This window comes from Triturus cristatus, chromosome 1_2, assembly GCF_964204655.1.
Source record: "Triturus cristatus chromosome 1_2, aTriCri1.1, whole genome shotgun sequence".
In the NCBI taxonomy this organism is placed as follows: Eukaryota; Metazoa; Chordata; class Amphibia; order Caudata; family Salamandridae; genus Triturus; species Triturus cristatus.
Genome location: NC_140580.1, coordinates 1,104,676,707 through 1,104,704,100, shown reverse-complemented (window position 1 = coordinate 1,104,704,100; position 27,394 = coordinate 1,104,676,707). Strand labels below are relative to the sequence as shown.

Here is a 27,394-nt window from a genome sequence, read left to right as displayed (position 1 = left end):
TTTTTGTCTGTGATCATGTGAACATTCCTGGTGAATTCCGACAGACATCTTACCATGCCCGACTGAACCCACCTGTACTTAGCTATTTACCAGAAAATACATTTATTAGCGGGGCGTGACCCCCCCTCACCCCCCCACGAAGCTACGGCCCTGTCTGTTGCCTCCCTCCTTTATATCTGCCCACCTCTGTTTGACAGTGTGTGCACCGCACGACTGTCAGTGTGTATGAATGTGACGTGCATGAGCGTGTTCGGCTTGCACCACAGTGCGTGGGTGTGCACTTATGAGACAAAACCAATCTTTCGTGCTTTGCTTTCGAGTTGCCTGCTCACTGCAGTCCGGGAGAGATTCCTACATTGCAAAATCCCGGCGCTCCCCACACAGGACTCTACGCCTCCCCCCTCCCATCCCCCGCCCGCCGTTTTACAGACACTCTGTCACAGGGCAGGAAATCTCCTCCCACTCCCCCTGCTTGAGGAAGAGACACCCAGAGCGCAGGGTGAACGCCACACATCCCTGTCAGGGCACCAGCCTACACCACCGTCCACTAACACCCAGCTGAGGAAGGACCATGGACCGACCACTGCTGGAGGACCAGGCGCCAAGCACCCAGCCGCTTCTAGAGGGCGAGACCCCGCGAGCACACTACAACACCTTTTCACACAAAGAGGCCAGGGAGGCCGAGAAGAGATATGTCAGGTAAGAGACAGGCTGCCGTGCTAGCAGGGCCAAGAGAGGTGTGCTATACAGTGCACGGGAGAATGTATGCTGTCGGATAATAATCACAACCTCTTTTATATAGCGCACTTGGGTCCTTTCTAGGCGCTCTATATAACAGATTTTACTATTACTTAATGGTATCCAATGTATTGGACTCGGAAGGATGGAAAGAGGAATTTGGCTTTCCTTGATTCGTATCGTTACAGTCAGCTCACTGTATTAGCAATGGGCGGTAACTCGCTGAGCCACCATTCGCAGTCTTTTTGCTGCCTTTGTGGAGTGTGTTGCTGAGGCATAAATGCTACACCAAACAATCTCGAATGGTGAAGACAGTCAAAGCAAAACCATGTCACGAGAGAACCCCACACCTCTAGTTCATGGGTTACACATACCATACAACAGTGGCTAGTTGTGCCTTGTCCAAATGATTAAAACCATAATAACCATCATCGGCTTCCTTGTTACCAATACCATCGGAGAGGCCAAGAATTGAATGAGCAAAGACATCTGAAGTGATCTTTCCAGCCGAAGCAGTGTTGGTGCATGCTAGAGAGTGGAGACGTCTGGCCAAGAGTATATGGATGAAGGTACATATACATAGAACCCTCCTACCCTACACGTCATTACTCATGTACTCTAACTGAGCCAGGTGTTTCATTAATGCCAAGAGGGGTGCCCCCATCATGGGCACTCTGAAAAATTATAAACTGAAGGAGTCTCCATGCACATGTCTGAGTGGAGTCACACAGAGAAGGAGAAAGAGATCACGTGTAACAGTGCAACTCACCTGTACTCAAGGTGCAGCTAATTCCAATCTCCCTAAAAGGCAGCCTCTCTGTTAAAGTTCGCGTTTATGGCACCCAGTCACGAAGGGATTCTGGAGTAAAGTAGTACTCCCGTTGCACTCTTTTATGCACTCTTGTCACATGCCTAAATTCTGAATATTCATGTACAAACAGTGTAAATAGAAAGGACTGTGCCCTCTTTGCACTTTTGCAAAAGGACACTTCAGATTTTTAGGCCGATTCACAAAGCCACGCAAGAGTTTGTATAAGTGAAGTCCTTTAGCAGTGCTTCCTGTGCTCAGAAATGCTCCTGTGAATTATCCCCTTTTTCTCATCCATGTGGTAAACATTTACATTCTGGGAGGTGGGAGCTTGATGTGTTGCAGTGTTTGTGCGGTGCAGGTGTTTCTCTGCGGCCATTGATTCAGGAGCTGGGTGAATACTCCAGGGACCTCTCGGAACAAAGGGCCTAAACCAGAAAGCACCTGTGCTCCAGCAAACCTTGCGATTCACAAATCCACAGAGTTTGTGACCACATAAGGGCTTTTTTCAAAGCACTAACACCCTTGCATGAGATGTAAAATCCGTCCTACTTGTAAAAGCGTTTTTGCAACCTCTTCCAAACTGCACAAAGGAAGCGGCATGAATGGGGATTCCCGCTCATGCAGGGCGGACTGGGAACCCAAAGCAGCCCTGGCAAATTCTGTCCCACCAGCCCCTATACGGTGCATAGTGAGTGCAGAGAGAGCCTGACCAATACAAAATGGAGTTTTAGGGGGGGTCCCCCCCAATAAAAAATTGTAAAATTGTCGCATTCTACAGCATATTTGTCATTATATATCCAATTGTATTTGCTTTTAAAGCATAGTAAATGATGGCCTTACAGTGCACCAGGATTTAACAATCTTTCTTGGGGCTCTTCAATGATTCACTCACTATCACCCTCCAACAGTGCCCCTCATAGCTCCTTAGCGCCGCCCTCACATGTATTTAATTTGTTTTGTAGCGCCTCTTATACCGGTGTAGGGTTTTGGAGCACTTTTCATCACACACAGATACAAAGACAATGAATCATACATGTGTAAATCAGTATACAAAAATGTTACGTAAGACATAGGGGACTAGAAGGAATAGAATTCATACTATCCATACTGGTAGGCATTTTTTAAAGTGCTTGGTCTGGAGAAGCACAAACTCAAGATTCGTAATGTAGCACAGTGGTTAGGGTTGGCTTTACTGATAATTATATATTTCTATCCAAACAAACCCTTTTTAGCAACATTTGGATAATGAAAGACTTGGGGGAAAAACAAAACTTTCTAACCTGTACCATGCAGTTTGCTTGCAGCTCTTTGATGACATTTCATAGCTCACTGGGCTAAATTCTGATTGTAACGCATGAACTGCACAGTAACAAAAGAATCTCTGTGACAAAAGCAGTAACGCACTAGGCTATGCACATAAATTAATGTTCTGTGATTTGCATGGTACATGCTCTTTACAGCAGGCATATGAACCATCTGTGCTACATTAGATGAGTCAAAACTGACACTAGACAAAACTCCCCAGGTCTCTCCAGCAGGTACATTAATCACCAGAGTTATCTTGACACTTTTATTGTTGCCTGAAAACCACTGGATATACAAGGAATGCTACAGATGGTGCTTTCAAAACTGCTGCACTGCTAATAAAAGGGCCCCAGTAACAAAACAGGCCCCTCACCCTTCCAACCTCCTAGGGAAACACCCTATGCCCAGTACAGTCGGATGCCAAGTACAGTCCTGCCTTGCTCTCATGTTTACAAGCTGGAAGGGTATGTATCTATATTTTGTGACACCAATTGTGGGTGTAACCCATTGATCAGTTACCAGCCTCGAAGTGGGTGGCAACAGATTCACAAAGAGGAAGCTGAGCCCGTAGGAGAGCTTTCCTTTTCTGCATCATATAGGGCAGCTTAAGGGAGAATCTCTCTTAAATCTTAAAGTGTAGCCAAAAGGGTACCTTTTTAAAACAAGCATTTGCAATGCAAATAGGTCTCGCATTCGTGAGTTAGAGCTTTTGACATAGTAAATGGCAATGTTTTTCCCCTACACGTTTTATTTTTGGAGTGAATGTATGTAGTGTGCAAAATCCCATGGAAAGGTCCTGCACTTCGTAATAAATATATTGAAAAAGATACAAAGTGTGGATTGTGTCAACAATTGCCTGGCACGTACCTCATGGGTGAAGTGTCGCCATCCATTCACACCGTGGTGCTTTACTAATGCGCAACTCATTAATAAAAGTAGTGCTTACAGACTAACCAACGCGATCGGGATTGGATTATGTGAATCCAAATCCCGGCTTCTCTTTCATTTTCTAGACTATTTGACTCACTCTCCTGCCTCTTGGTTATCCCCCAAACACTGGGAGGCAATAAAGTTTGCCAAGGGGGTGGGGGACAGGGGGGCTTCGGGGGTACATGAAAATGTATTCATTGCCTAGTTGTCAAAGGTCGCCCGGTGCTATTAGTTAAAAGTGTGCAGATTTCATTAGGATATTAAGAGTAATTTACTCGCATCTATGAGAAAATTGACATTAACTAAACAAAATGACAGAATGCGTGTCAGTTTTCACAATGTTTTAGACAGTACTGGTTGCTTAGTTTCATTGCATTAATTTTTGTATTTACTCTTTTACACAGCATCCAAAGTAGGTTACCTAACCCCATAGCCCCGAGTTGTTAAATGACCCATAGAAGGGAGAGTTTTACAGTTGAGCAAATGTGTCTAAATGTAATTTTGGTAGTGCCATGGAATGATCAGACAATGAGGTACTCGATGAGAAGGTATTTAACTACACGTTCAAAATGTACGGTATTGTGGCTGTTGTTTGTTTGTACACAACCACCTCTCTGAATGTGTTTATTAACACAGAGCTTCATCTACCAGACAGTGCTCACAGAGGGTCGACTAAAGCACAGAACAAAATGAATTCATTTATCCTAAGTGTGAAGGCACCCGGAAGGCTTAGGTGCCCACCCGGAGAGGCTAGGGATCCCAGTGCTTCTACAGACTCTGCCGTGCTCCTCTGCACCCGCAGGGCACAGCTCAGAATCTGCCGCTTCTGCTAAGAATAGGTGAGGGGGATGAGATTGGGGCATGCAGGAGTTGCCAGCAGATTTCCAGGTTATTGAAAATGATGATTCTAACGTGAGGCAATAGAGACTGACTTTGTCTGCTTGTCTGCACCAGTCTATTTCTCTAGCATCTACCGGGCTCACTGTCATGTATCCATTCATCTCTTTTTGTTAGAGGTGCGCGAGCCAGTATATTAATTAACAGGTAGAGCCAGCCAGAAACGAGCCAATGCGTATATATGAGCCAGTGGGCGAGCCGTGAAAATGATTGGCATGTGAATCATACAGTAAACATGATGTAAATGTGCGATAATATCTCTTCAGAATTAAAAAAAGTGCATTTCTTTAGCGCGTCACCTCAGTACACAAGATAATAGCACTGAATTGAGAGGAAGTTATTAAAAGTGCTCGTTATAAGCATGAGTTAAAATCTCTGCCGCTCGTCCCACCATCCTACAATGCCATTTGTGAACTAAGTCAGTTGCCATGCATACCCCGAATGTTGCCTAGAGTCTTATTATATGTAGAGTAACATTCAATCAATCAATCAATCAATCAATCAAAATATTTGTAAAGCACACTACTTACCTGTGAGGGTCTCAAGGCGCTGGTGGGGGGGGGTTTGCCACTACTGCTCGAATAGCCAGGTCTTGAGGAGTCTTCTGAAGGTTAGAAGGCCCTGTGTCTGCCGTCGGGGGATGGGGAGGGTGTTCCAGGTCTTGGCGGCGAGGTGGGAGAACGATCTGCCGCCGGAGGTCGCTCTTCGGATGTGGGGGACTGTGGCGAGGGTGAGGGCGGCGGAGCGGACCTGGCTGTTGGGGGTGTAGAAGCTGAGTCGTCTGTTGAGGTATGCTGGTACAGTGTTGTGGAGTGCCTTGTGTGCGTGGGTGAGAAGCTTGAAGGGGTTCCTCTTGTTGACGGGGAGCCAATGCAGGTCTCTCAGGTGGGGTGTTATGTGGCTGCGGCGAGGGATGTCGAGGATTAGGCGTGAGGAGGCATTTTGAATGCTTTGGAGTCGTTGCAGGAGTTTGGCCGAGGTTCCTGCGTAGCGGGCGTTTCCGTAGTCCAACCTGCTGCTGATGAGGGCCTGGGTGACCGTTCTTCTTGTTTCTGTGGGGATCCACCTGTAGGTCTTGCTGTTGAAGCAGGAGGACGAGACGCCGTTGACCTGTTTTGTCATGGAGAGAGTAGAGTTGAGGATGAACCCTAGGTCGCGTGTGTGGTCAGTGGGTGTTGGAGCTCTTCCCAGTGCGGTCGGCCACCAGGAGTCGTCCCAGGCCGAGAGGGTGGAGCCTAGGATGAGGACTTCCGTCTTGTCCGAGTTTAGCTTTAGTCGGCTATTCTTCATCCACTTGGCGATGGCTTTCATTCCTTGTTGGAGGTTGGTTTTGGCGGTGAGGGGGTCCTTGGTGAGGGAGGGGATCAGCTGGGTGTCGTTGGCATAGGAGATTGTATTGCCTTGCCCACTTGCGTAATCTAAACTTACGCACACCACTTACTTACACAGAAACTCCAACACTCCTCTGGAAGTAAAATGAGCTTTATTAGTATCGTAGACAAGGGCAATAAGTCACTGAAGCTAGTAAGTTCTTAGGCACCAAGTGAAACAATGAATACACCACACTATATATATACAAATATGAGATCTTGAATATAGATATATAAACAGTTAATGTACTAAGCACCTCACCAGATGCGTCTGCACCGGAGTCTTCAACATCCCTGGCCAAGCACCGAAAACACCAAGTCGGGAACCCTGTAGAGACTGGGGCACAGGAAGTAATCTCTCCGGGCACCAAAGTCGTCCCACGAGTGCGTCCACTTCAAGACTGAGTTCCTGAGCTCCACCCCACAGACACCGCTTTTTATAGTTAAATCAACACGTTTGAGTACCCTCTAGCAGGCGTTCTAGCCCATCTATCCATCATAGGTGCTGGCCGCATCTCTGCGTCAGATCCACCCATACAGACTTGGCCAGATTCTGCTTGGGTGTGCAGAGGCAAAAGACATTACTTTCCCTGTCTCCGACCTTGGAGAGCCTTGCACAGCGCATACTCCCTCTGTCCTAGAGATAAGCATAGAATGCACAAAAACAAGCTCAAGGTACAAAATAACCTCACGAGGTATGTCTTGCCCCAGCTCGCACTGGTTTACGTGAAAAACATGTTTATGTTACTGCTGAAGTGTAACTACAGGTCAAAGCAGAACAAAACGGAAATGCAGTACAACAAAATGGAGGATCAGAGCATCACAAGGAATCGAGGTCAACATGCAGTTTAGCACGTGAAAATGGCAAATGCAGTACAGAGGTCGTGCAGTCGGGCGACGTGGGCGAGCGGTGCCATGCAGATGTTGAACAATGTTGGGCTGAGGGATGAGCCCTGGGGTACGCCCCAGATGATTTTGATGGCTTTGAAGCAGAAAGGGGGGAGGCGGACTCTCTGGGTTCTGCCGGAGAGGAAGAAGGTGGTCCAGTCCAGAGCCTTGTCTTGGATCCCAGCGTCGTGGAGGTGTGTGCGTAGGGTGCAGTGGCAGACAGTGTCGAAGGCGGCTGACAGGCCCAGGAGGATGAGGGCCACGGTTTCTCTGTTGTCCAGCAGGGCTCTGATGTCATCAGTGGCTGCGATGAGGGCAGTTTCGGTGCTGTGGTTGCTGTGGAACCCGGACTGGGACAGGTCCAGGATGCTGTTCTCCTCGAGGTAGCGGGTCAGTTGTCTGTTGACAGTCTTCTCGATGACCTTCGCCGGGAATGGGATCAGGGAGATGGGCAGGAAGATCTTGAGGTCCTTGGGTTCAGCCTTGGGTTTTTTGAGTAAGGCGTTGATCTCGGCATGCTTCCAGCTCTCCGGGAAGGTTTCTGTCTCGAAGGAGATGTTGATGGCTTTCCGGAGATGGGGTGCGATGTGGTGCTGGCTTTGTTAAAGATGTAGTGTGGGCATGGGTCTGATGGAGATCCGGAGTGGATGGTGTTCATGATTTTGAAGGTGTCATCGTCGTTTATGTTGGTCTAGGAGAGCAGAGGGTCGGTGCGGATGGTTGCAGTGGGGACGGAGGTCTCAGTGGTTGTCGAGGCAGTCGGGACGTTGAAGCTGTCGTGGATGTCTGCGATCTTGCGATGGAAGAACGTGGCAAGGGAGTCGCACAGGTCTTGCGAAGGTGGGATTTTCGTTGGTGTTGGAGCTGGGGTTGGAGAGTTCCTTCACGATGATGAAGAGCTCACTGCTGTTGTGTGCATTGTTGTCTAGGCGGTCTTTGAAGGAGGCCCTTTTGGCAGATCTGATGAGGTGATGGTGTCTACGGGTGGCGTTCTTGTGGGCTGCGTAGGTGTCCGGTGTCTGTTCACGGTGCTATTTCTTCTCTAGCTTTCGGCAGGATTGCTTGGAGGCCTGGAGGTCTTCAGTGAACCAGCTGGCTTTCTTGTTGGTGTGTCTGTTGGAGGGTTTCTTGATCGGGACGAGGGTGTTGGCGCAATCGTCGATCCATTGTCTGAGGTTGCGGGCCGCAGTGTCGGGACTGGTGGGGTCTGCGGGTGGGCCCCGGGCGAGGGTGGTGGTTAGCTGGTCTTCAGTGACTTTGCTCCAGCAGCGGCTGGGGATCTGTTGGGTGCGGTGGTGCGTGGTGGGTTTCTGGAAGGTGAAGTGGATGCAGCGATGGTCGGTGCAGTGGAGTTCGGTGGTGTGGTTGAAGGAGATGTGGGCGCTTGCGGAGAAGATGGGGTCAAGCGTGTGGCCGGCAGAGTGGGTGGGTGTTGTGACGAGTTGTCGGAGTCAGAGGTTGGCGAGGTTGGCGATCAGGGTGGTGGAGTTGCGGTCGTTGTTGTTCTCGAGGTGGAAGTTCAGGTCATTGAGAAGGATGTAGTCTGTGGAGGCAAGGGCGTCTGCACTGACGAAGTCGGCGATGGAGTCGCTGAACTGTGGTCGGGGTCCGGGGGGTCTATAGACGAGGGTTCCTCTGAGGGTGATGTTGGGATCGGTGTGGATCTGGAAGTGCAGGTGTTCGGCGGTGCTGAGGGTGTCATCGGTGTTAGTGGAGACTCTGAGAGTGTTCATGTGGACGATGCGATTCCTCCTCCTGCTCCGTTGGTGCGGCCCCATTAAAATCTAGTTCATTAAACAAGAAAAGTTTTTGTACAACACGCATCTTGAACTCGCATATTTCAAGGTGGCAATAATAAAGATGAAAATGGAAGTGCCGGCAGGCAAGAAAATATAAAGGGAGTGGGGGGGCGGGGAGGGTGAGAAGTCACAGACTGACGGAGGGGGCGGTGGGGAGGGGAGACAGGGAACAAAATAGTGTTAGGAGTAAAGGTGCCAATAGCCGTGGAAGGATACAAATGATGAATGAGGAGGGACTAACAAGCCTCAATCCAATTGGAAGGAGGCATTTAAGACAAAAGCCAATAGGCAGAGAGTGGGCGGAGCTTCCACAAAGCTTCCAAACTATAGTATATACTGCATGTCTCGCAAAGCAATAGCAACGCATTCGCGCTGCAACGCTAGGCGAGACCTAAAAGAAAATAGTGTCAGGAGTAAAGGGGCCAATAGCCGTGGAAGGATACAAATGATGAATGAGGAGGGACTAAAAAGCCTCAAACCAATCGGTAGGCAGCATTTAAGACAAAAGCCGATGGGAAGAGAGTGGGCGGAGCTTCCACGAAGCTTCCACACTACAGTATATACTGCATGCCTTGCAAAGCGATGGCAGCACATTCGCGCAGCAAAGCTAGGCGAGACCTAAAAAGACACCATATCCCATTGACAGACGTGGGGTGCTAGTAAAGCAAACACAGTGATAGGTGGCCTTTTGTTCTATGAAGACCATCAACCCTGCATTCAGAGTAAATCGCAAATTGTGACTTGCCTCATTAATATTCATGAGATAGGCCATTTTGTGAGCCTCTGACAGTGGGCAATTTGCAACATGCCACATATTTCTAAAGAGGATGTATTGCAAATTACATCCTTGTTCCCAAACCAGTCATTCTGCAGTTTGTATTGTATGGCACTGTGTTATAGCCAGGGTCACTGGAATTATGCAATCGTGCAGCCGGAACGTTTTTGCATAATTATAGATTTGCCAAATTTTTCACATTATCCATCATCTGTTGCATAACTTGCAGATTTTAGCAAAAAGAAAATTATTTGCAGCAATGGTTCAAAAGTTACCAAAAACACAGAAACACGAGTTGCTGAGCAGTAGAAGAGTCTTTGCAAAGCTTGACCGGTCACCTCTCTGTTGCTTTTTGCTATATATGGGTGTTAAACTGATACTAATAAGGAGAAGACAATGCTCAGACAGTGTTAAATAGTGTAAAAATGACACAATAATGAAGTAATACTATCTTAAAAGGTTCTGCATGATTTACTCAACCCTGCCGAATAATTCAGTTGCCCTGGGTATAGCATTTGTATAACACCACCTCCTGTGTAGGATGCAGAAGCACTTTTCCTCCACACAAGTAGCATGCTATACCGTGTAGCATGCGCGATTGGAAAGGACCTATCTTTGCTTTAAGCCTATGTGGATAGTGTTTCCATGTTGTGTGTGATGACCACCATCGTGGGGTTACTGCATTGTGGGATACATCACTTTCACGCACTCAGGCTGAAAGACCAGGGCTTGTGATTAGTCAGTTTGGCAATCTGGGAAAACCCCATGACATCACAGTGTAGCTGCAGGGACAAAGCCAGAGCGGAAGCACAGAGTGACAGCTAAATAATGTGCAGTTTGATGGCCCTTTATCCCTTGCCAGTAACCACAGGCTTTACAAAAGGTTCACACAACCTTCTTACAGGATGAATTGTGTTTTCTTTGACTCAGAGGAATTATGCAATGGATACTGCCTTCAGTGGTGATATTTTGCTGCTAGTCTGTGTTACTTTGCACAGAGGCGCATTTGATCATCGTTTTGCATATAGTAACTGGTTCGCAATTCCACCCAATTAGAGTTTCCTGCTGTCAGCTCTGTTTGGAGGTAATTAAAAGGAAGTTTGCATCCACTAAAAACCACTGGCATCATCCAAAAATACACAACTTTCAAATTAACACACATTAATCTAAATATCCACCCATGTTCATAGGGTTGGACTGTTTATCGCCATTTTTGCAGCACCTGTAGCAGAAACAAATCTTTTGTCTTGAAGATTAAATCTTAACAGTAATGTTTTTGTGTCTGCAGCACAGACGGAGAGAGCAAAATAGCACTCTATGTGCAAATATGGTCTTAAGCGATAAATAGCACATGAGGGTGACTTAGCACCACCTGTGCGGGGCAGCGTATGCAGCCCAGCTCCGGGCCTGCCACCAGGGGCTTTGCTACAGTACTGAGCAGAAGATTGCGGAGGACACGCATGGCAGGAGAGGGAGTGGGGGTGGGGGTGACTGCAAGCAGCATCGACTCATTTAGAAGGGGTCAGCCCAGGGGGTCCGGAATGTGCAGGAATTGCAAGGGTGAAACATGCTTCCAGGTCCCAGGCAACTTCAGGTCATCAGCACAGAATAATCAGGGCCACTTAAAAAGTTTGACTGCACATCTGCTGCATTTTCTGGATACTTAGAACACTGGAATGTTGAGAGCTCCATTCAAGACAATAGAGTAGTTCTGGGCTTATAATGGCTGGTAAAAGCCTTCTTCTGCACCAACATTTTAATGGTTGTCTTGTCTCTCTTTTTCTATTTAGAACATTCTACCCTCAGGGGGCAGAATGTTCTGATAGCCCTATAGTCCTCCGGCCTCAGGCTATACCTTTTGTAAAAGGCCCTCACCCTTGTTATAGGCCTCGGTTTTAGGGCCTTTAACAACTGGTATAGACCTCTGCATTAAAACACTGGCATGTTGAGAGTTCCATTGAAGTCAGTGGAGTAGCTCCAGGCTTATAATGACTGGTATGAACCTGGAGCTCAAACATTCCAATGTTTGTCTTCATGTTTTTCCCTTTCTAATTGAGACCGTTCCACTCTTATTGGGTGGAATGTTTTAATAGCCTTATAGCCCTTCTGCCTCGGGCTATACTAGTTGTTAAAGGCCCTCACCCTCGTTATAGGCCCTCGCCTGCTGTTTGGGCCTATAACTCAAGTTCAGGGCGTTTACCAACCAGTATAGCCCTCGGCAGCGGGTATAATATGAATTTGCCACACCCACCACATAAACCAACATCTCCTGCTCAAGTTGTACCTATTTAAAAAAAAAAAAATCTAGCTCCAATGGATAAAAAGTTATAAGAATCGCTGCTCTAGGGTAGTGCTAAAGCGCACACTTAGTTAACTGGTAACATTTCAACCATGGATTGCTCTAACTCGGCATTGTGCGTGGTGACAATGTACGTTTATAAGGCAAACCATTGTGTTACAATGTAAAACTAATGACCTGATAATGCCACAGAATATGCAGAGTAATGACTCTTAAGTGCCTTTTCCTAGTTGGTAATTTGGCTAACCCTCCTGCATTACTTGATCCTTCACTACTGCATAATTTCACTGCCCCAGAGCATAATGCAGTCAAGTATTTCTCGCTGCAAACAGTTAAAATCTAGCACTTTAGCCCAAAAGGTTTTTAATTGAACCAGGACTACAAGTTCCAGAATGCATTATATTGTAAACATGAAAGCCAAAAACTGGGCCAATCAGAAACTTTAGTGAAATATTTAATTAATACAGGATATGCACCCCGTGCTATCTTCAAGATATTTGCCTTTACATTGAGAAACGTGTAGGTTGCTTTTATTTGAAAAAAAAACGAATTTGCAAATATCATATTGAAGTGAACTAATTACTCACACATCAAGGATGGGCCACCATGAAATCTGAGAGCTCAAGTTGTCCCATGACAGATGTGAGAATGTTATCCTGGCTTGAATTTTCTTTTCCCAGATCCGGAAGACCTTCCATTAATAAGGGAATGATAGAACTACAAGTACCAGAATTCCAAGAATAATCCTGGATAATATGAGCTTCTCACAGTTTACCTGGGGCAGTTTGAAATTTCTGAGTTCTTTGAACATGTAACGCTGAGCACATAATGCCCAACAACTGCACCCTGAACGCTCCAGTGACTTTAGGAAAAAAATGCATAATACAGGAGCATCTTTCTTTCTTAAATTATCACATGGCTCATATGATTCGACTTTGGAGACCCTGTAATCTCAAGACAACCCAAACCCCCTGATTTATACCATGTCTGTTCCTCCTTCATACATGTGAGTGCCAAGGTCAGCATCTGCTCCATGTCAGTTGTAAACTGGTCAGTCATTCATGGCCTTTTTTTGTGCTCACATCACTTTCCCTTCTGGCACTTTGCAATATTATATGATAGCATTATAGTATATTGCTAAGGGCTATATGAGTTGTTAAAGGCCCACAACCTGAGTTATAGAAGCAAGACACACGCCCAAGCCAGGGGCTATAATGCTATTGAAAAATTCCACTCACTGAGGGAAGAAATTCTAAATTAAAAAGGGGAATCAGAAGGGCAAACATTGGAATGGTGAAACAGAAGATCTACCCATTAATGCCCCTGACCAACTACATTATAAATGTAGAGATATAAAATGAAAAAAGAACAAGCATTGGCATAGCCAATAGGTCTCGCCTTTGGGACCTTATAAGTGTTTAGCCATGCAACAGTTGCATAACTAAATACTTATAAGGTCCCAAAAGCGAGACCTATTGGCTATGCAAAGCGGCCGTGGGGCCGTGAAAGTGATCGCGATTGCGATCAATTCAAACATCAAAGCGGCCCTGCGGCCGCGAAAGTGAAAGTAATTGCGGTAAAGCGCGGCGCGCGCGCTCGGGCACATGCACTGTAGCTCTAGGCTGGCCTGGTAGCACTTTTTGGAGCCCTCTCAATAAGTCTCGCCAGACCAGCGCATGCGCTGGGTCAGGCGAGACCTAAAAAGGATGGAATGATTTGGGCACATAAGAGCTCTGTTGATAAATGAATGGACTAGGAAACAAATGCATGCAGCATGTGTAATAAATGTTTTATTCATCTACACGTAGTTGATAAATACAATCCCAGGACGGGAAGGTTGAGTTCCCACCCTCTGGCATCAGTGTTTAATTTTTAAAAATGAAAAAGTGCCAGGGCTCTTGTCAGGAGGCCACTGCAACTTGCACCTCACATTGCCCCTGCCAGCGCTGCCTTTCATAGTACCAACACAACTACTAACTATCACACTCCTACAAGTATGATACTTTGGACTACTACAGGCCCCCAATGCTATAAGAATGGCTATGGCGGCATGTAATTGTAATTTTTAATGTATATTGAATGAATATTTGACTGTTTTTGTGGTCATCTCTTAATTAGCCCGCCAGTGGTAGACTGTCACAAGCGCCAGAGCTGACAATTAAGTGCCAGTGCCGAGCACCGGAAACCACCGGCTCAAATTAAGCACTGGCTGGCATTACCTCACCTGCTAACGACAGCGGCTCCGGGGTCTAGTGTTCTTAGTACTCGGGCTTCTAATATTCCTAAGTCATGAGCTGGTTTAGATGGCCCCGGCAGCCATTGTGAAATATTAAGCCAGTTGCTCATTTTCTTTTTTTTCCATTTGTCATTTTGCAACCAATGTCACGATAGGAAGCCACCAACAGACTCTGTGGATGTGGCTGCAGCCAAATTTCGAAACACATTCCCTTTCCCCCTACACTACAACCTCTGTGAAGACCACATAGGGCGGGGGTGTACACTTTTAGTCCCATTGTAAAAAAAAAGCCTTGGCACAGCCTATTGCCTTGCCAACCTATTTCCTTTGCTAGTGCTTTATGCCAATGTTGTGCAGTATTGGAGAAAAAAAATATACTTTTTTATGATGCTGTGTAACATCGGCATAAAAGAGTAAAAAAGTTTTAAAAGGTGTGATGATGCAACTTCTTTTGGTGTGCGCATATGTAACCAGGCATGCTCACGCCTGGAATGAAGCAGCACCATCTGCTTTGCTTTTATTATTTACCAACCCAAGATGGTTAATGCTAATTGGATCAGAGAGATGTATAGGAGGAGTGGAAAAAGCACATGAGAGAGCAGGTTTAGCACATGAATGAGAGAGCAACACATGGGTGTGAGCGGAGAAGCACTCAAGGGAGAGGGCAACACAGCATAAGTAGAATCAGACAAGAGAGAGAGGCCACAAGGGTTAGAGAAACGTGGAGCGTGGCGGCAAGTGTTTGGTTCAGCACATGAGGGAGAGAGCTACAGAACACATTCACTCTCATGGAGTACTTTAGCAAAAATAAAAAAGTAGCTCCCTAAAAGTGATCTGTGGAAGGACACAAGTAATTAGATTGAAAAGAGGACATGCTCCAGGGGAGGAACAAACACAAAAGAGTAAAAATTGAACTTGAAAACAATTGAATAAGAAGCAAGCAAATAAGAGTGACAATAAAGTGAGCCAATGGTAAGCAATGTGGGGGGACAAGCCCATTGAAAATTCTTGGTAAGCCCACAAGAATCTTTAGCAAGCAGACGGGTCAGCGAGACGTGAAAATGCACAGCTAGTGGATTTTAAAGCAACACCAACTGGTGTTCATATGAAAATGGCCACCAGCAATCATGCCGTTTTCAATTCATATGCACGCATAGAGCTACAATTAAAGAATGGTCAGTTTGAATGGTAGAGCAATCTAATTCACAGGGTTTTTCAGCTACTACAATGAACCAGTTTTCATGCTTGTCAACTTAAGGATGGTGCAACTTATGCATAGTGGAGGGGAATGAATACAACACATGAACAAAGCTCTGCTATCCTTTTTCGTCCTCTTTAACAAGGGTGAAAATAAATATTTGCCTTAAATTAGATGTGGGAAGATGCCATGTAAGATATTTCCACTAGGTTTCTTCGCTGAAACTTAAGCAGACGACATCTGTCCTACCAGAGGAAGAGTAGTGAAAGCCATTGTGACAGCCCAATCCTGATGCAAAAGCCTCTTCTGTGATCCGAAACTGGTCCTTCAAGGTTGTACGCTGCAGGACATTTTGAGCTGCATGGATCGGGCCGCATTGTGTGAGAATTGGCCACACAGAGACACCGGCTGCCGCTAAATTACCTTAAAGTCCAAAATGAAAACTCCTAATTTTTAACAAACTTCATGACTGCGCATGCATTGAGGTCAAAGTTACTACATGACTCACTTCGCCCAGAAATAAAACTAAAATAAGTTCGACATTGGTATCAACCAAAAATTCCTAAGTTGGATTTCTCAAATGTTTGGATATTTTAGTAGCCTGCCTCAAGGCAAAAGTTGCATTGATGCTGGGGCTGTATTACACACACGGCACATTTTCCATGTTTGCGTCCGGCCAGAAAGCCTGTTGATCAATCTGCATCTGATGGTTTGGAAATTGAGAGACTTGCCCTCTGAAACCTAGGGTGTCCAAAGGAAGCAGCTGCAAACATGCAGTCAAGCAGGAAATGATCAACATTAGTATCAATATTTGTATCCTATGTCAAACTTTAGTGAGCCGTTGAAAAATGGGGGAAAACTTCAGAGCCAGAACTTGTGACCCTTTTCAATCTTAGAATTCTGGAGTCATGAGTTTCTAAAGGGTATAGCTCCATCTCCTGGTGTGTCCCAATAGAAGGTGATTAGGGGATTCATATGGGGATATCTCACAAATAATCCTTTTGGCATCCAGGTTAATGAAGAGTTTTAAATTTAGCAAGCCAGTGGTTCCTAATCCAGCACTTACATAGAATTTGGCAACAGTTCTAGAAGGCTCACAAAAGCATCTTGTAGAGCCTTTAGAATTAACAGATATTTTGCGTTTATATGCAAAGTTATCCTTCCTAAATAACATCGGTCAGAATATTAGGTTAGATAAGTGCCCTTGTAATCTCCTACCCTTATCTTAGATTTTCCCCAAATTGGTGGTGTTAAAAATAGACCCAATCTTTAGACCTAAAATTCAAACACATTTTCAGTTAGGTCAAGATATTATTTTACCAGTTCGTGATGAGATCTCGGCTCAGTCATTTCTCATATCTCTGGATGTTTAAAGAACTTTGGTACTTTATTTGGAAAAAATCAAAGATTTTCGTACTTCCACTTCTTTTTGTATCATATGAGTTATCAAACAGCAGTGAAAGTTTACACCTGCCACTTTACATAGGTGTGTCAGCCAGGCTTTCTCTCAAGAAATGATGTGCCAAAAATGTACAGGGACATTCAACGAGAGCAGGCCCTACACATGTGGTGTATCTTTGAAGGAGAAATGCCCTAAGGTAACTCTAACTCGCACCCTCGCCATGGCTGCTAATTACCCCACAAATTTAATAATTGATGACATCTTATACGAAATAATTAAAAGTATCAATGCAACATTTGCAGTAAAATTATTGAGGATAAAACTGTGCATGGTGATGGCATGAGTTATAGTTATCTTATGGCATCAGTTATAGTTTCTTGAGATAACTCTAACTGCTGAATTTCTTTGGTATTTTGTGTGGAAATTCTGAACATAAGTATAACGTCCCTGTAACCTTTGTTTTTTCAGTATGTGTGTGTGTAGATATATATATATATACACACACACAACCAAGTTCTCTTCTGGAAGAACGAGCCCACGTGGGTACATCAGGAAACTCACTTTAATGAACAAGCAAAGGCAGAGGCATGACGCGTTTCGTCGGGAGTGACTTTTTCAAATGCCGCCAAATTAAAGTGTTCACAGATGACCACATTAAACACTATGTGCCTCACTACAATTGCCTGTGGCACTGTGACAGGTAGAGGGGGATGTCCTGAAACCCGGCACTCCGAGTTTATATATATATATATGTGTATATATATATATATATCAATGATAATCTTTCCCATTTAGTGAAAGAATCCAACCTCACCAACAGGCTCGTATGCAAATCAAATTAGCAGTTTATTTTGGCAAACAAAAAAGACGCTTTTCAACCTGCTTCCGTCTTGATCACAGCGGTGGCGACCGCTGAACCAGCCCCGGCCCGGGAGGTGAGGCGAACTCACTACGCACTGCTATTTTTGTTATGGTATGTTATTTATATTTATTAAGGGCACAAATCACCCCCGAAGGGGTCTCTAGGTGCTCGAGCAGCACACAGAACTGAATTAAAATGTAAATGTTAAAGAGCCATGTTTTACAAAAGATTTTTTAATAAAACTAAATTGCCACAAGAACGTAGATATGGTGGTAGCTGGTTCCAATGCTGGGAAGCCAAAAAAAACGAAAAGGAGCTGCCCCCCTACCTGGCCTTGCGAATACATTGGGGGCGTAATAACAGTTGTTCACTTGATCTGAGATTGAGGGTGGGAATGTAAGGCTGCAGATTATATTGCAAATAGCCTGCTTCACTCCCATGCAAGGACTTATAGACCAAGCATAAAAACTTAAAAAGAACATACTTTCTTATAGAAAGCTTGTGCAAAGATCTCAACTTAGATTACGAAGGAGAGCTGGCGGGTAGGTTGCAGACCAAACTGTCACCTTTGTTCTGTATAACCTGGAGCTTGAAAGAAAGACCATTATTCATTGCAACCATTAAAGTATTTCCATAATACAGATGACTCACAATGAGGGCCTGGATGAAGGATTTCATGGTCTGCAAAGGTAGCCATTGAAAGGCTTTCCTGAGCATACGCATCAGACCAAAGCATGTTCCAGAGAGTGAATTCACATAGTCTTGTGTGGACAGATTTTCATCAACTAGAACAGCAAGGTTTGTGACTGCTTTTTCTGGGATAGGAGTGGGCTTTCCCAAAGAGCACAATCTCTGTCTTCCTTCAGTTTGGTTGGAGGTAGTTGCCTGACATCCAAGAGGCAATCCTAATCATACAGTCCCTGAATTTTAGTTTGGTATATTCAGCGTTGGGCGCCGTAATGATGACAAGTTGAGTGTCATATGCGTACGAGACAACACTAATGCCACATGATCTTTTCACTTTGGCTAGGGGTGCCACATAAATATTAAAAATGGTCAGGCTCAAAGATGAGCCTTAGGGCAACTCCTTATCTAATGCCACGATTCTAGAGCTGCAAAGATCCAGTTGTACTGAATGAGTTTGATAATTCAGAAAGTTTTTCAGTCAACCCAATGCTTTACCCCGACACCAATCTCTCTCAGTCTTTGGACTAGAGTTGCATGAGAGATTGTGTTGAAAGCTCTGGACAAATGAAGTAAAACCAGCATGGCTGAGTCCCCCCGTCCAAGGTGAGTCTGATTTATCCCAAGACCTTCATTAACTCTGTTTCCGTGCTAAAGGAGGCCCAACATTCTGCCTGGGAGGGATCCAACAGAAAGTGGTATTCCAGAAAAGCTATGAATTGATGATTAACTAAAGTCTCCTTAACTTTTCCAAGAAAGGAAAGGAGAGATATAGGTCTATAGTTAGTCCTCTCCGGAGGATCTGCAGTGTTTTCTTTTTAAGATCGGTCTAATATAAGTGGTTTTCCATTTTACTGGAAGCGATTCCATGTTCAAAGAAATATTGAACAAGTCAGTAACAGAGGCAAGAAGAACAGGGGCCATAATATAGGGCGGGGCAGTGTCATCTGGAGAGCCACATTTGTTTCTGTTGAACTGGACCAACACTTGTTCAGGAGTAACAAAGTTAAAAGTATCCAAGAGCGTGGGGTTAATAATAGCTGAGGAATTAGGTGGAGTTGGCCCTTCCAGCATCAAATCAATTGGAAGAGATTTATAGATCATAGAATTTTTTTCTTTAACGTGATTTGCGAGGTCGTCACAAAGGACCTGAGAGGCTAGAATTGGTGAGGCACAGGCTGCAAGATTTGTAAATTCCTTCAGGATCTTATAAAGTTCTCTTCTTAGGTTGCCCGTGTTGTGAATCCTATCAATTATATAAGATTTTCTTACTTTCTTGAGGTTTTTATGATAATTCCCTGACGCAGTTTTGTAGATAGCTTTGTCTCCAGGTGATTTTGTGGTTCTCTCCTTGCGTTCTAGCTTTCTGCAAGCTGAATGTTCCCTTTTTAAAGATTCTAAATATCAAGGTGAGGCTAGATTCATTTTATTCCTGCTAACTTTGAGTGGCGTGATAATATCTAATGTCCAGATGAACACTCCCTCAAAATAATTTTTTATGGCTAAATTGATATCTTCATAATCCCTGTGGGAGTGGGGGCCCAAGTAACTAGAAACGGTACTACCTTCCTCCATGATCTTGTCAGTCTTGCGGCTCTTGTCTTCGAGTCTTCAGTTATTACAGAATCAAGATGGAAACTGATGGTAGAATGGTCTGTCCAGACTTGTGAGATTAGGATATCTACCTGTAAACTGGATGAATTGGTGACTATAATCCAGCCTATGTCCTGCTATATGCGTAGGACATGCCACTTTTTGATTAAGACCTAAGAAGTCTAGATCTGAGTAACCATTTTGTATCTGGACCAGAGTTCAACTACACATGATGATTTAACTCACCAATCAACATACAATTTATGATGCTAAAATATGAGGAGCCAACCTTTCGAACAACTTGATGCTAAACACGTTCTTTGCGCCTGGCAGCCTATAAATGTATGCATGTTTCCATGTGGACTTTGGCGAAGTCTCAAGTTTAAAAATGACCATCTTTATCCAGTCAGTGCTACAAGATTCTAATAGTGCAATTTTTACTATATTACGGAATGCAATTGCCAGCCCCTCTTTCTTCAGACTGTCTTTCGAGTCTGATTAATCTATAGTCGGAAGGGAACGCTATAGGGATGCAGGGAAGTGCTGTAGTATGTAGCCATGTTTCGGTAATAAAACATAGGTCCGGTTCTTTCTGTATCCAGAAGATCCCATAGTTCCAGCACATGTGTAGGAATTGAAGGGGCATTCGGGTAAAGACAGCACACCCGTGATGTGGGGGGCCCCAGGGTTTCTGACCATACCACACTGTCTATTAGATAGGGATATTTAGAAGTTTGCCCCTAACCTGACGAGTTGAAGGGACGCAAACAAATGACGGTGTTTGCAGATGTGGGGAGCATCCTGTTCTAAATGTGGTCCCCCCATACATAATGGGCTAGAAATGTTTCCTTTTTTCTGTACGGTCAGTACTAGTATATGAAATGATGCTCGTGGTCTTACCATTAGCGTGCCAGAAACAGGATTCTTGGTGGCTAGCGGCATCCAGGTGTGGACGGGCACAAATGGGCTTGCCTTTGATGTGCTCGCTGAACGTGTCTGACAAGCATTTGAGCCGGGATGCAACTTAAATAGCCTTCACACCACCTATGGACCAAGGCAGGATTTTGTAAGACTAGATCATCAACCAAAAAAGATGGCGGACTCTAGTGTTCTCTGTAGTTCGTTTGGTTATTCCCTCTGCACAATCGGTTCACGCCGCACCGGACTCGGGAACCAAACTTCAAATCGTTTTTTAAATTAAAGTGTTGTTGTGTAATCTATCTAAATAACATCTGAAATCAGTGATTTGCAAAAGAAAAGTTCTGGACTGGATCAGATGTATCGTACTTTAACCCAGAGATAAAGAGCACTAGGGGCCCTGAAGATAACCTGGCCGTACCAAGACCCCCCCCAAAATCTGTTCAACACCCAGCCTGATTGACCAATCGTTTCTCCTTGCTGAGTTTCCTGGATTCATTTTTAATTTTTAATTTAAAGCAACTTTTCCTCTTCAAATAAACACTCACAAAGGCAATAGTTTTGTATTTGCCTGATTAAATGTTTTCAGTGTTGATCGTATATGCCTTAGTTTGAGGCCGAAAATACTTTGTATGCAGTTCCATTGTTATGGGGAACATTAGGTCTCACTCTGTTAAGGTCCTGGGAGTCATGTGACACTGGTGCTCAGAAGTTTGTGAGAGACTGAAGCTGAAGAGAGGGGTGAGAATAGAGAGTCCAGGAAGGAGAGAGAGAGAAAAAGAGAAGAACATTTGAGGTAAAGCAATGGAAATACAGAGGAAAAATACAACTGTTGGTGGTGGACAGAAGAACAGAGAAGGCTAAAGTAGGAGGTTGAGCAAAGACAGGAATACATGGGTGCCGAAAGACTGAAATGCAGGAGAGCTTTGATACATAGGAGGGGATGTAGAAACTATGTAGAAGTCAAAAGTAGATTTTGGGCTCACAGAGAATAGGGTAAGACGTTGTATATTTTAACAGCTGTGATGGAACAAGTCCAGCCACTCTCTTGCACATGGTGGAGACTGGGAGAAATAAATCAGACAGCTGAAAATCTGAAAGAAAGGGCTGAGTGGTAGTGGCACATTTTGTTGGAGGTGAAGTGGACAAAATCATTGGTAGGCATGGAACACCAAAGGGATTTAAAGTTAATCATGTCAGGAACAGGTAGGCAATGTAGAGATTTCAGATACTCGGAAGAAAAAGAGTGAGCAGGAAGAGTGAGAGCAAGGCTGGTTTCCATGTTTTAGATGTGTGAAGAAGTGTAAGGATGAAGGCGGTGGAGTCTAGAAACAGTGATTTGCATTAGCTCAAGGTGGCTTAATACATTTCCTTGAACCACTAAGTAACAGGATTGAGAGGGGAGATAAGTGAGAAAGCAAACAGAGTAAAGTTTGTTCACGTGAGATGATAATGAGAGGTCCTGGTCAAAACGAAAACCTAAATGCTGCACATGAGAAACTACGGCTGGCGCATATCCAAGCTGGATAGGCCAAAGATTTGCCTGATTGGCTTAGAAAAAAATAGCGTCCCAAGATGATTAAGATCTTTGTTTTGTGGGTGTTCAGTTTCAAGGACTTATGCCCATCCATTCAACAACACTGAGCATGCAGCTTTGATTGTTAAAGTAGGGTCATAGGATTTGCTGTGTAGTGAAATGAGGATCTGCGTATACATAAAACTTTAGCCAAAATACTGGATGAGATGGGCTAGAGGACAGATATACAGATTGAAAAGCATAGGGTTTAAGAATGAGCCCTGAGAAACTCTATGAGAAAGACAGGGGCAGCTGGTGGTAGGGTGTAAAAGTTAGATATATCTTTTATGTAGCGAACAAAGTAAGCAAGCTTAATTGACAAATGTGGGGTCAGGGGGGGCTCCTCCCAAGAATACATTTAAAAAAAAAATTGGAAAATGGTGCATTTTAAAGTAAATTAATTTAGTGAGAAAGCAAGGTTTATAAAGCAGTGGGAAAGTTTAGTCTTAAAATCTAAAAACATTAAAAACTGCCCCATATCTTACTGTATGAATATGTTCAACTGAATATAATTACAAATTGTACAATGCGACAACTTCAGGCCCTTTAAAGTACATGCTTGCCCAGTGTCTTGCACAGCATGCAGCATCAATTTTGGAAGAAAATTCTCTAAGGCTTCAGGAAGAACCTACAACTGCTGACTGCAATCAGTCCTATAGAAGTAAGTTTACGTGGTCTTTAAGTAGGATGAAAAAAGTGGGAGCTCTCGCAAAGGAAACATGTAAAATACATTTCTGTGATTCCCATTGGGTGCCACCCAACAGGTGTCTTTGTTTCACTCTGAGATGTTATTGAATCCAGTTATATAACACAATAACTGTCATACACCTAAAACCTGCCACTACTATTGGCTTTGTCAGTGGTTCTTAGCTGTTTAAGATAAATGAGTAACAACAGTGATTTGCTATGAATAATTAACATTGGAAATGATTAAATTCTGAGACTGTGAATTAAATATAATTGAGGCCCGTAGAAGGAGCATTGGTCTTCAGTTATGTACGATATGTATGCCCTTTTTCTCTGCATATCTCATCCACCGGTACATCTTGAACCTCATCTCTTTCCTCTTCAGCACCCTCAATACACTTTACCCCGAATGCACTTCCTTGCATCTTCTTCAATTCACCACCCCCAAACATACACTGCACTCACTCCCATTTAGGCACTTTATTTTCTTCTACTTTGCCATGCAATTATTTTGACATCTGTGTACCCCCTTCACACACATTTGCACCGCATTTCAATTGCAACTGGAATACATGACTACTGTTCCGTGTGCTCTGTAAAGAGGCCAACCCACTGTCAGGCACTTTGCTTTGCCATCAGCCTCAGTGCCAGAGCTCTCAATCACATCCCCCCATAAACACCTGGCACAACTTAAAGCATGCACAATACAAGAGTAATAAGATGTACGAAAAAATACATAAACACAACATGAAGATATAGCTGACACTCTTGGGGAATGCAAAACCAATTAAAACATGTAAAATAAAAGAGGAACTACGTTTCTGACATGCATTACCTTAATGTTTTAAACATTCGTTGTTCATAAATCAATCCCTATTTTTGGGATTAATGTTAAGGGCAGGAAGTTAGGGCCAGTTTTAATGCCAAACAACATGTAACTGTCTTGACTAGAAGCACATATTTCCCCATTTGGGCTTGACTTGGACATTTGAATCAACTTTGCAAGGGAACAAACACCCTGCTTGCCTTTTGGATCAATTTTGCGGGTGAACCAATACAGCAGCTCCACTTTTAAAGGTGTCAGTGACCTGCAGCCAGGGCCTGGTGCGTCACAATGGGGGAGGTTAGAATGAACAAGGGTCTCAGCACAATATACACAAGACAACACGTGCTATTAAAGTTTATTTGTATAGTTAATATAAATCATTACAGAAAAGTGTCATACGCTCTGATATTCATTAATCAGTAACATGCAAACGTTTTAATAGTAATCATTTAAAAACCTACTGTCTACAGATTTTAAACAATTAGGGTGAACTGCCCAATTTCACATTAGAACGAGGGCTTTTTGATTACCAATGGCTGTGCAACATTTTCTTCGGTGCTAATGTTATGCAGTCAATATGCTAAGACCATAAGTTGTAAACCATTCGCTCATTGGTCTACACATTGTTTTGCCGAGACTGACTCTAAAAGTGCAACTGCATAGAATGAATTACCGTGTTTCATTTAAAGTGCTTTAAGCAAAATACACAAACACTGTTTCACTTCTTAAAGACGGCTTATGCATTACAAAATTGTTATACTGCTTATATTTTTTTGTCTTTTGCTGTGTGAAGCCCTCTATCCTGTTAGTTTAAAAAGTGCTGTACAGGTGCCAGTGCATTATGCATAATACATCCATTGTTTTACTTAAAGTGCATTGTCAGAGTCCCGGGCATGATGGTTCCTTGTGCTGTTTATTCACACCTAGCATGCTGAGTTCACTGCTTAAAAACTCTGCGAGACTTGGCACTGTATAAACTGTTCATTAATAGCTGGTATCCTCTGCATCGTCTTCGTTTTCGGGCATGCTGTAGAAGTGCAGGTGCTTTGTACATAAGAGATTAAAGTTCTTCTTTTTGCTATAAAGTACATGGACAAGAGACCCTTGTGCAAAGCTTCGCCAAGCTCAAGCTTCACCATCCTGAAGCATTTTCTTCTCATACAGGCCGTTGGGCTGGATCCGATGCTGGCTGGTGCCCTCTATTTCCTCATTGTTGACGAGAAGGCTGTAAAGTGCTGCTGCGTTGTGCAATAGGAAATGAAAAACTATTAATTTCAGCCCTACTATGTGATGAATGGGAAAGGGTGGCATCTATGCCGGTAAATGACGGACGTCTGGCCTCATGCAGGGATGCAGACTCCGATGCCTGAAGCTGCGATGCTGACAGCGTCACTGGCCTACATTGGAAATCACCATAAAGTACAATGACAGTGAATGGCAGGGGCGTAAGGTGTTGCGGATGTTACACCCCCTCCCCCCCCCCCCCCAATAGTTGGGTACAGGTGCCTTCAGTCGGGTATGGTTAGGTGTCTGTTTGATTTCACACTCTCCTCTGTTTGGAAAGAGAATGGAAAAAATGTTGGTTATTTCACAAAATAATTTCTTTTCTTAGTACCCTTTCAGTATGCATTACTTTACCTTTTCACTGCCCCTTAAGCCCCTCTCGTGCCCCCTACTTTTTTGTGTAATGTATTTTAACATTATGGGGCGTATTTACTAAGATTTTGTGCCATGTTTGCGTCACAAAAGTGATGCAAATAGACGCAAAATAATTTCCCAGTTTACTTTCAGAGCAAAACATTTTTTGCACTGGAAATTCACTTGAATGTAACTCAAAGCAGCTCACAGAGCTGCGTTGTATTACTTAGAGCCAAGCGGGCATTCCATGAGTGGTGCGTGGACGTTCCCATGCAACCAGCCATGGTTTCTGACACAAAACCCGATTTTCTAAAAGACAAGTAGACAGAGCTTTGCATCAAAAAATAAAGCCTATTTCAAAAGGGAACTATCAAGGAGAAATGCTTTTTATTTCTGCTTCCTTTTCAAACTTTGCACTTGGGCTGCACTGTGCAGCACACATTCACAGTGGGAAAGTTATAAAGTTGGTCTAAGCATAGCATTTTGTACTGGAAGGGTACCCTACTATTACAAAACCAATCCTGGACTCAAGGAGACACCCTTGTGTGTGCCTGGCGCATGGCGACCTGATTAGGCACCGGCACTAGGGAGACGGGAGGAGAGTGCAATTTCTCTGTGAATATGACGCTCTGCTGCTCCCTCCTTCTCACACAGCACAGTGCAGCATCTTTTACTGCTGCCCTGCGCGAGAATTTGATTTATAGACCATGATGTGCCAGTGTGATTGTTGGGAAATCTGAAGCTCACCCCCCCAAACTTACTGACCAAGATACATCCTTGGTGAAGGGCTTCAGAAGGGTAAATCCTGTGTCCTGTGTCACATTGGGGAAAGTTGATTTATTGCCTAGCTTCCATTTCCTGCTTCAGAGGGGAGTGGGGGCAGGCAGCCTGGGACAGACAGCCCAGACTTCAATACATTGATTTGTTTAGAGATATGATTGTATTTCTAAGTGGAATTAATCAATGTATTTAATACTTTTTGAGGCAAACGTGTAGATATTTCAGAGGTGTGCAGCCCCAGAGCTCTAATAGAGAAACCGCCCCCTCAGAAAGAGGTTTGTATGAAACAGGATGTTTGAATAAAATGTGAGAGGTTGAAAGTGAAAAATGTAATACCAAAAGTAAGAGAGAGCAGGAAGTAGAAGAAAAGAAGTGAGAATGACCATGTTATGGAAAGTAAGTATGTACAAAGAGCGAAAGAGAAAATGAAAGTTGTTAAACAAAATCGAAAATGTGCCCTGGATGTCACCTCAGAGAGAGGCCATGGGCTGACACCCCTGGAGTCTAATTGCCCCCATCTGATCTGAGGCTAAAGTAAGTTTGATGCGCACAAGGGCAGTTGAAGGTGCTGACACCGGTGGGCAGAGGAAGGAGGTGATACTGGTGGGCAGAAGCAAGAGCAGGCATAGGCGAGAAATCTGATAAACTGTCGTTGGTGGGCAGTGTCAATCACTAACATCAATAAGAAGAGTGAGGTGCAGGGGATGATGGGAAATGTAAGGAGCAGATCACTTTGGTTGGCAGCTTCCAGAGGTGACACTAGGGGTCATTTTCAGGAGGTGACATCTGCAGGCAGTGCATGAAGCAGTTACAGGGATACCCTGTAAGGATATCACGCGGGCGTGGGAGGTCTCAAGAGCCTGCATTAGTGGGCAGAATTAGGGGTGTGTAGTGGTTAGTAGAACAAGCAGATGTCACTGGTGGGGAATCACTAGAGGGCATTGTGTGGAATAGAACGTAGAGGGCAGAATAGTAAGCAGTGTGTGGAGCTTTTAATAGGCTCACCTGCTATGAAGTGGGCATTCATAAATATTGGTGGATAGGCTACTGCACCCCCTCCTCCAGGATATATTACCACAGGCTTAAAAAATGGTCTTATGCAATCTTAAATTAGTGGAACGGTTATGTTAAAGCTACAAAACATGTTTGGAGTAAACCTTATTCCGAACACATCTGTTAAGG

The 27,394-nt window shown here is 44.2% G+C and overlaps 1 protein-coding gene across 1 annotated transcript in view; it reads left to right on the top strand.

Moving 5' to 3' along the window:
• Nucleotides 1-467: 467 nt before the first annotated feature.
• Nucleotides 468-27,394, top strand: part of SLC2A6 (solute carrier family 2 member 6) — a 196,115-nt gene continuing 169,188 nt past the window's right edge. The window contains exon 1 of the mRNA XM_085613733.1: nucleotides 468-699. Within this exon, the coding sequence (XP_085469859.1) occupies nucleotides 572-699 (128 nt within the window). The 5' untranslated portion in view covers nucleotides 468-571. The remainder of the gene's footprint in view (nucleotides 700-27,394) is intronic.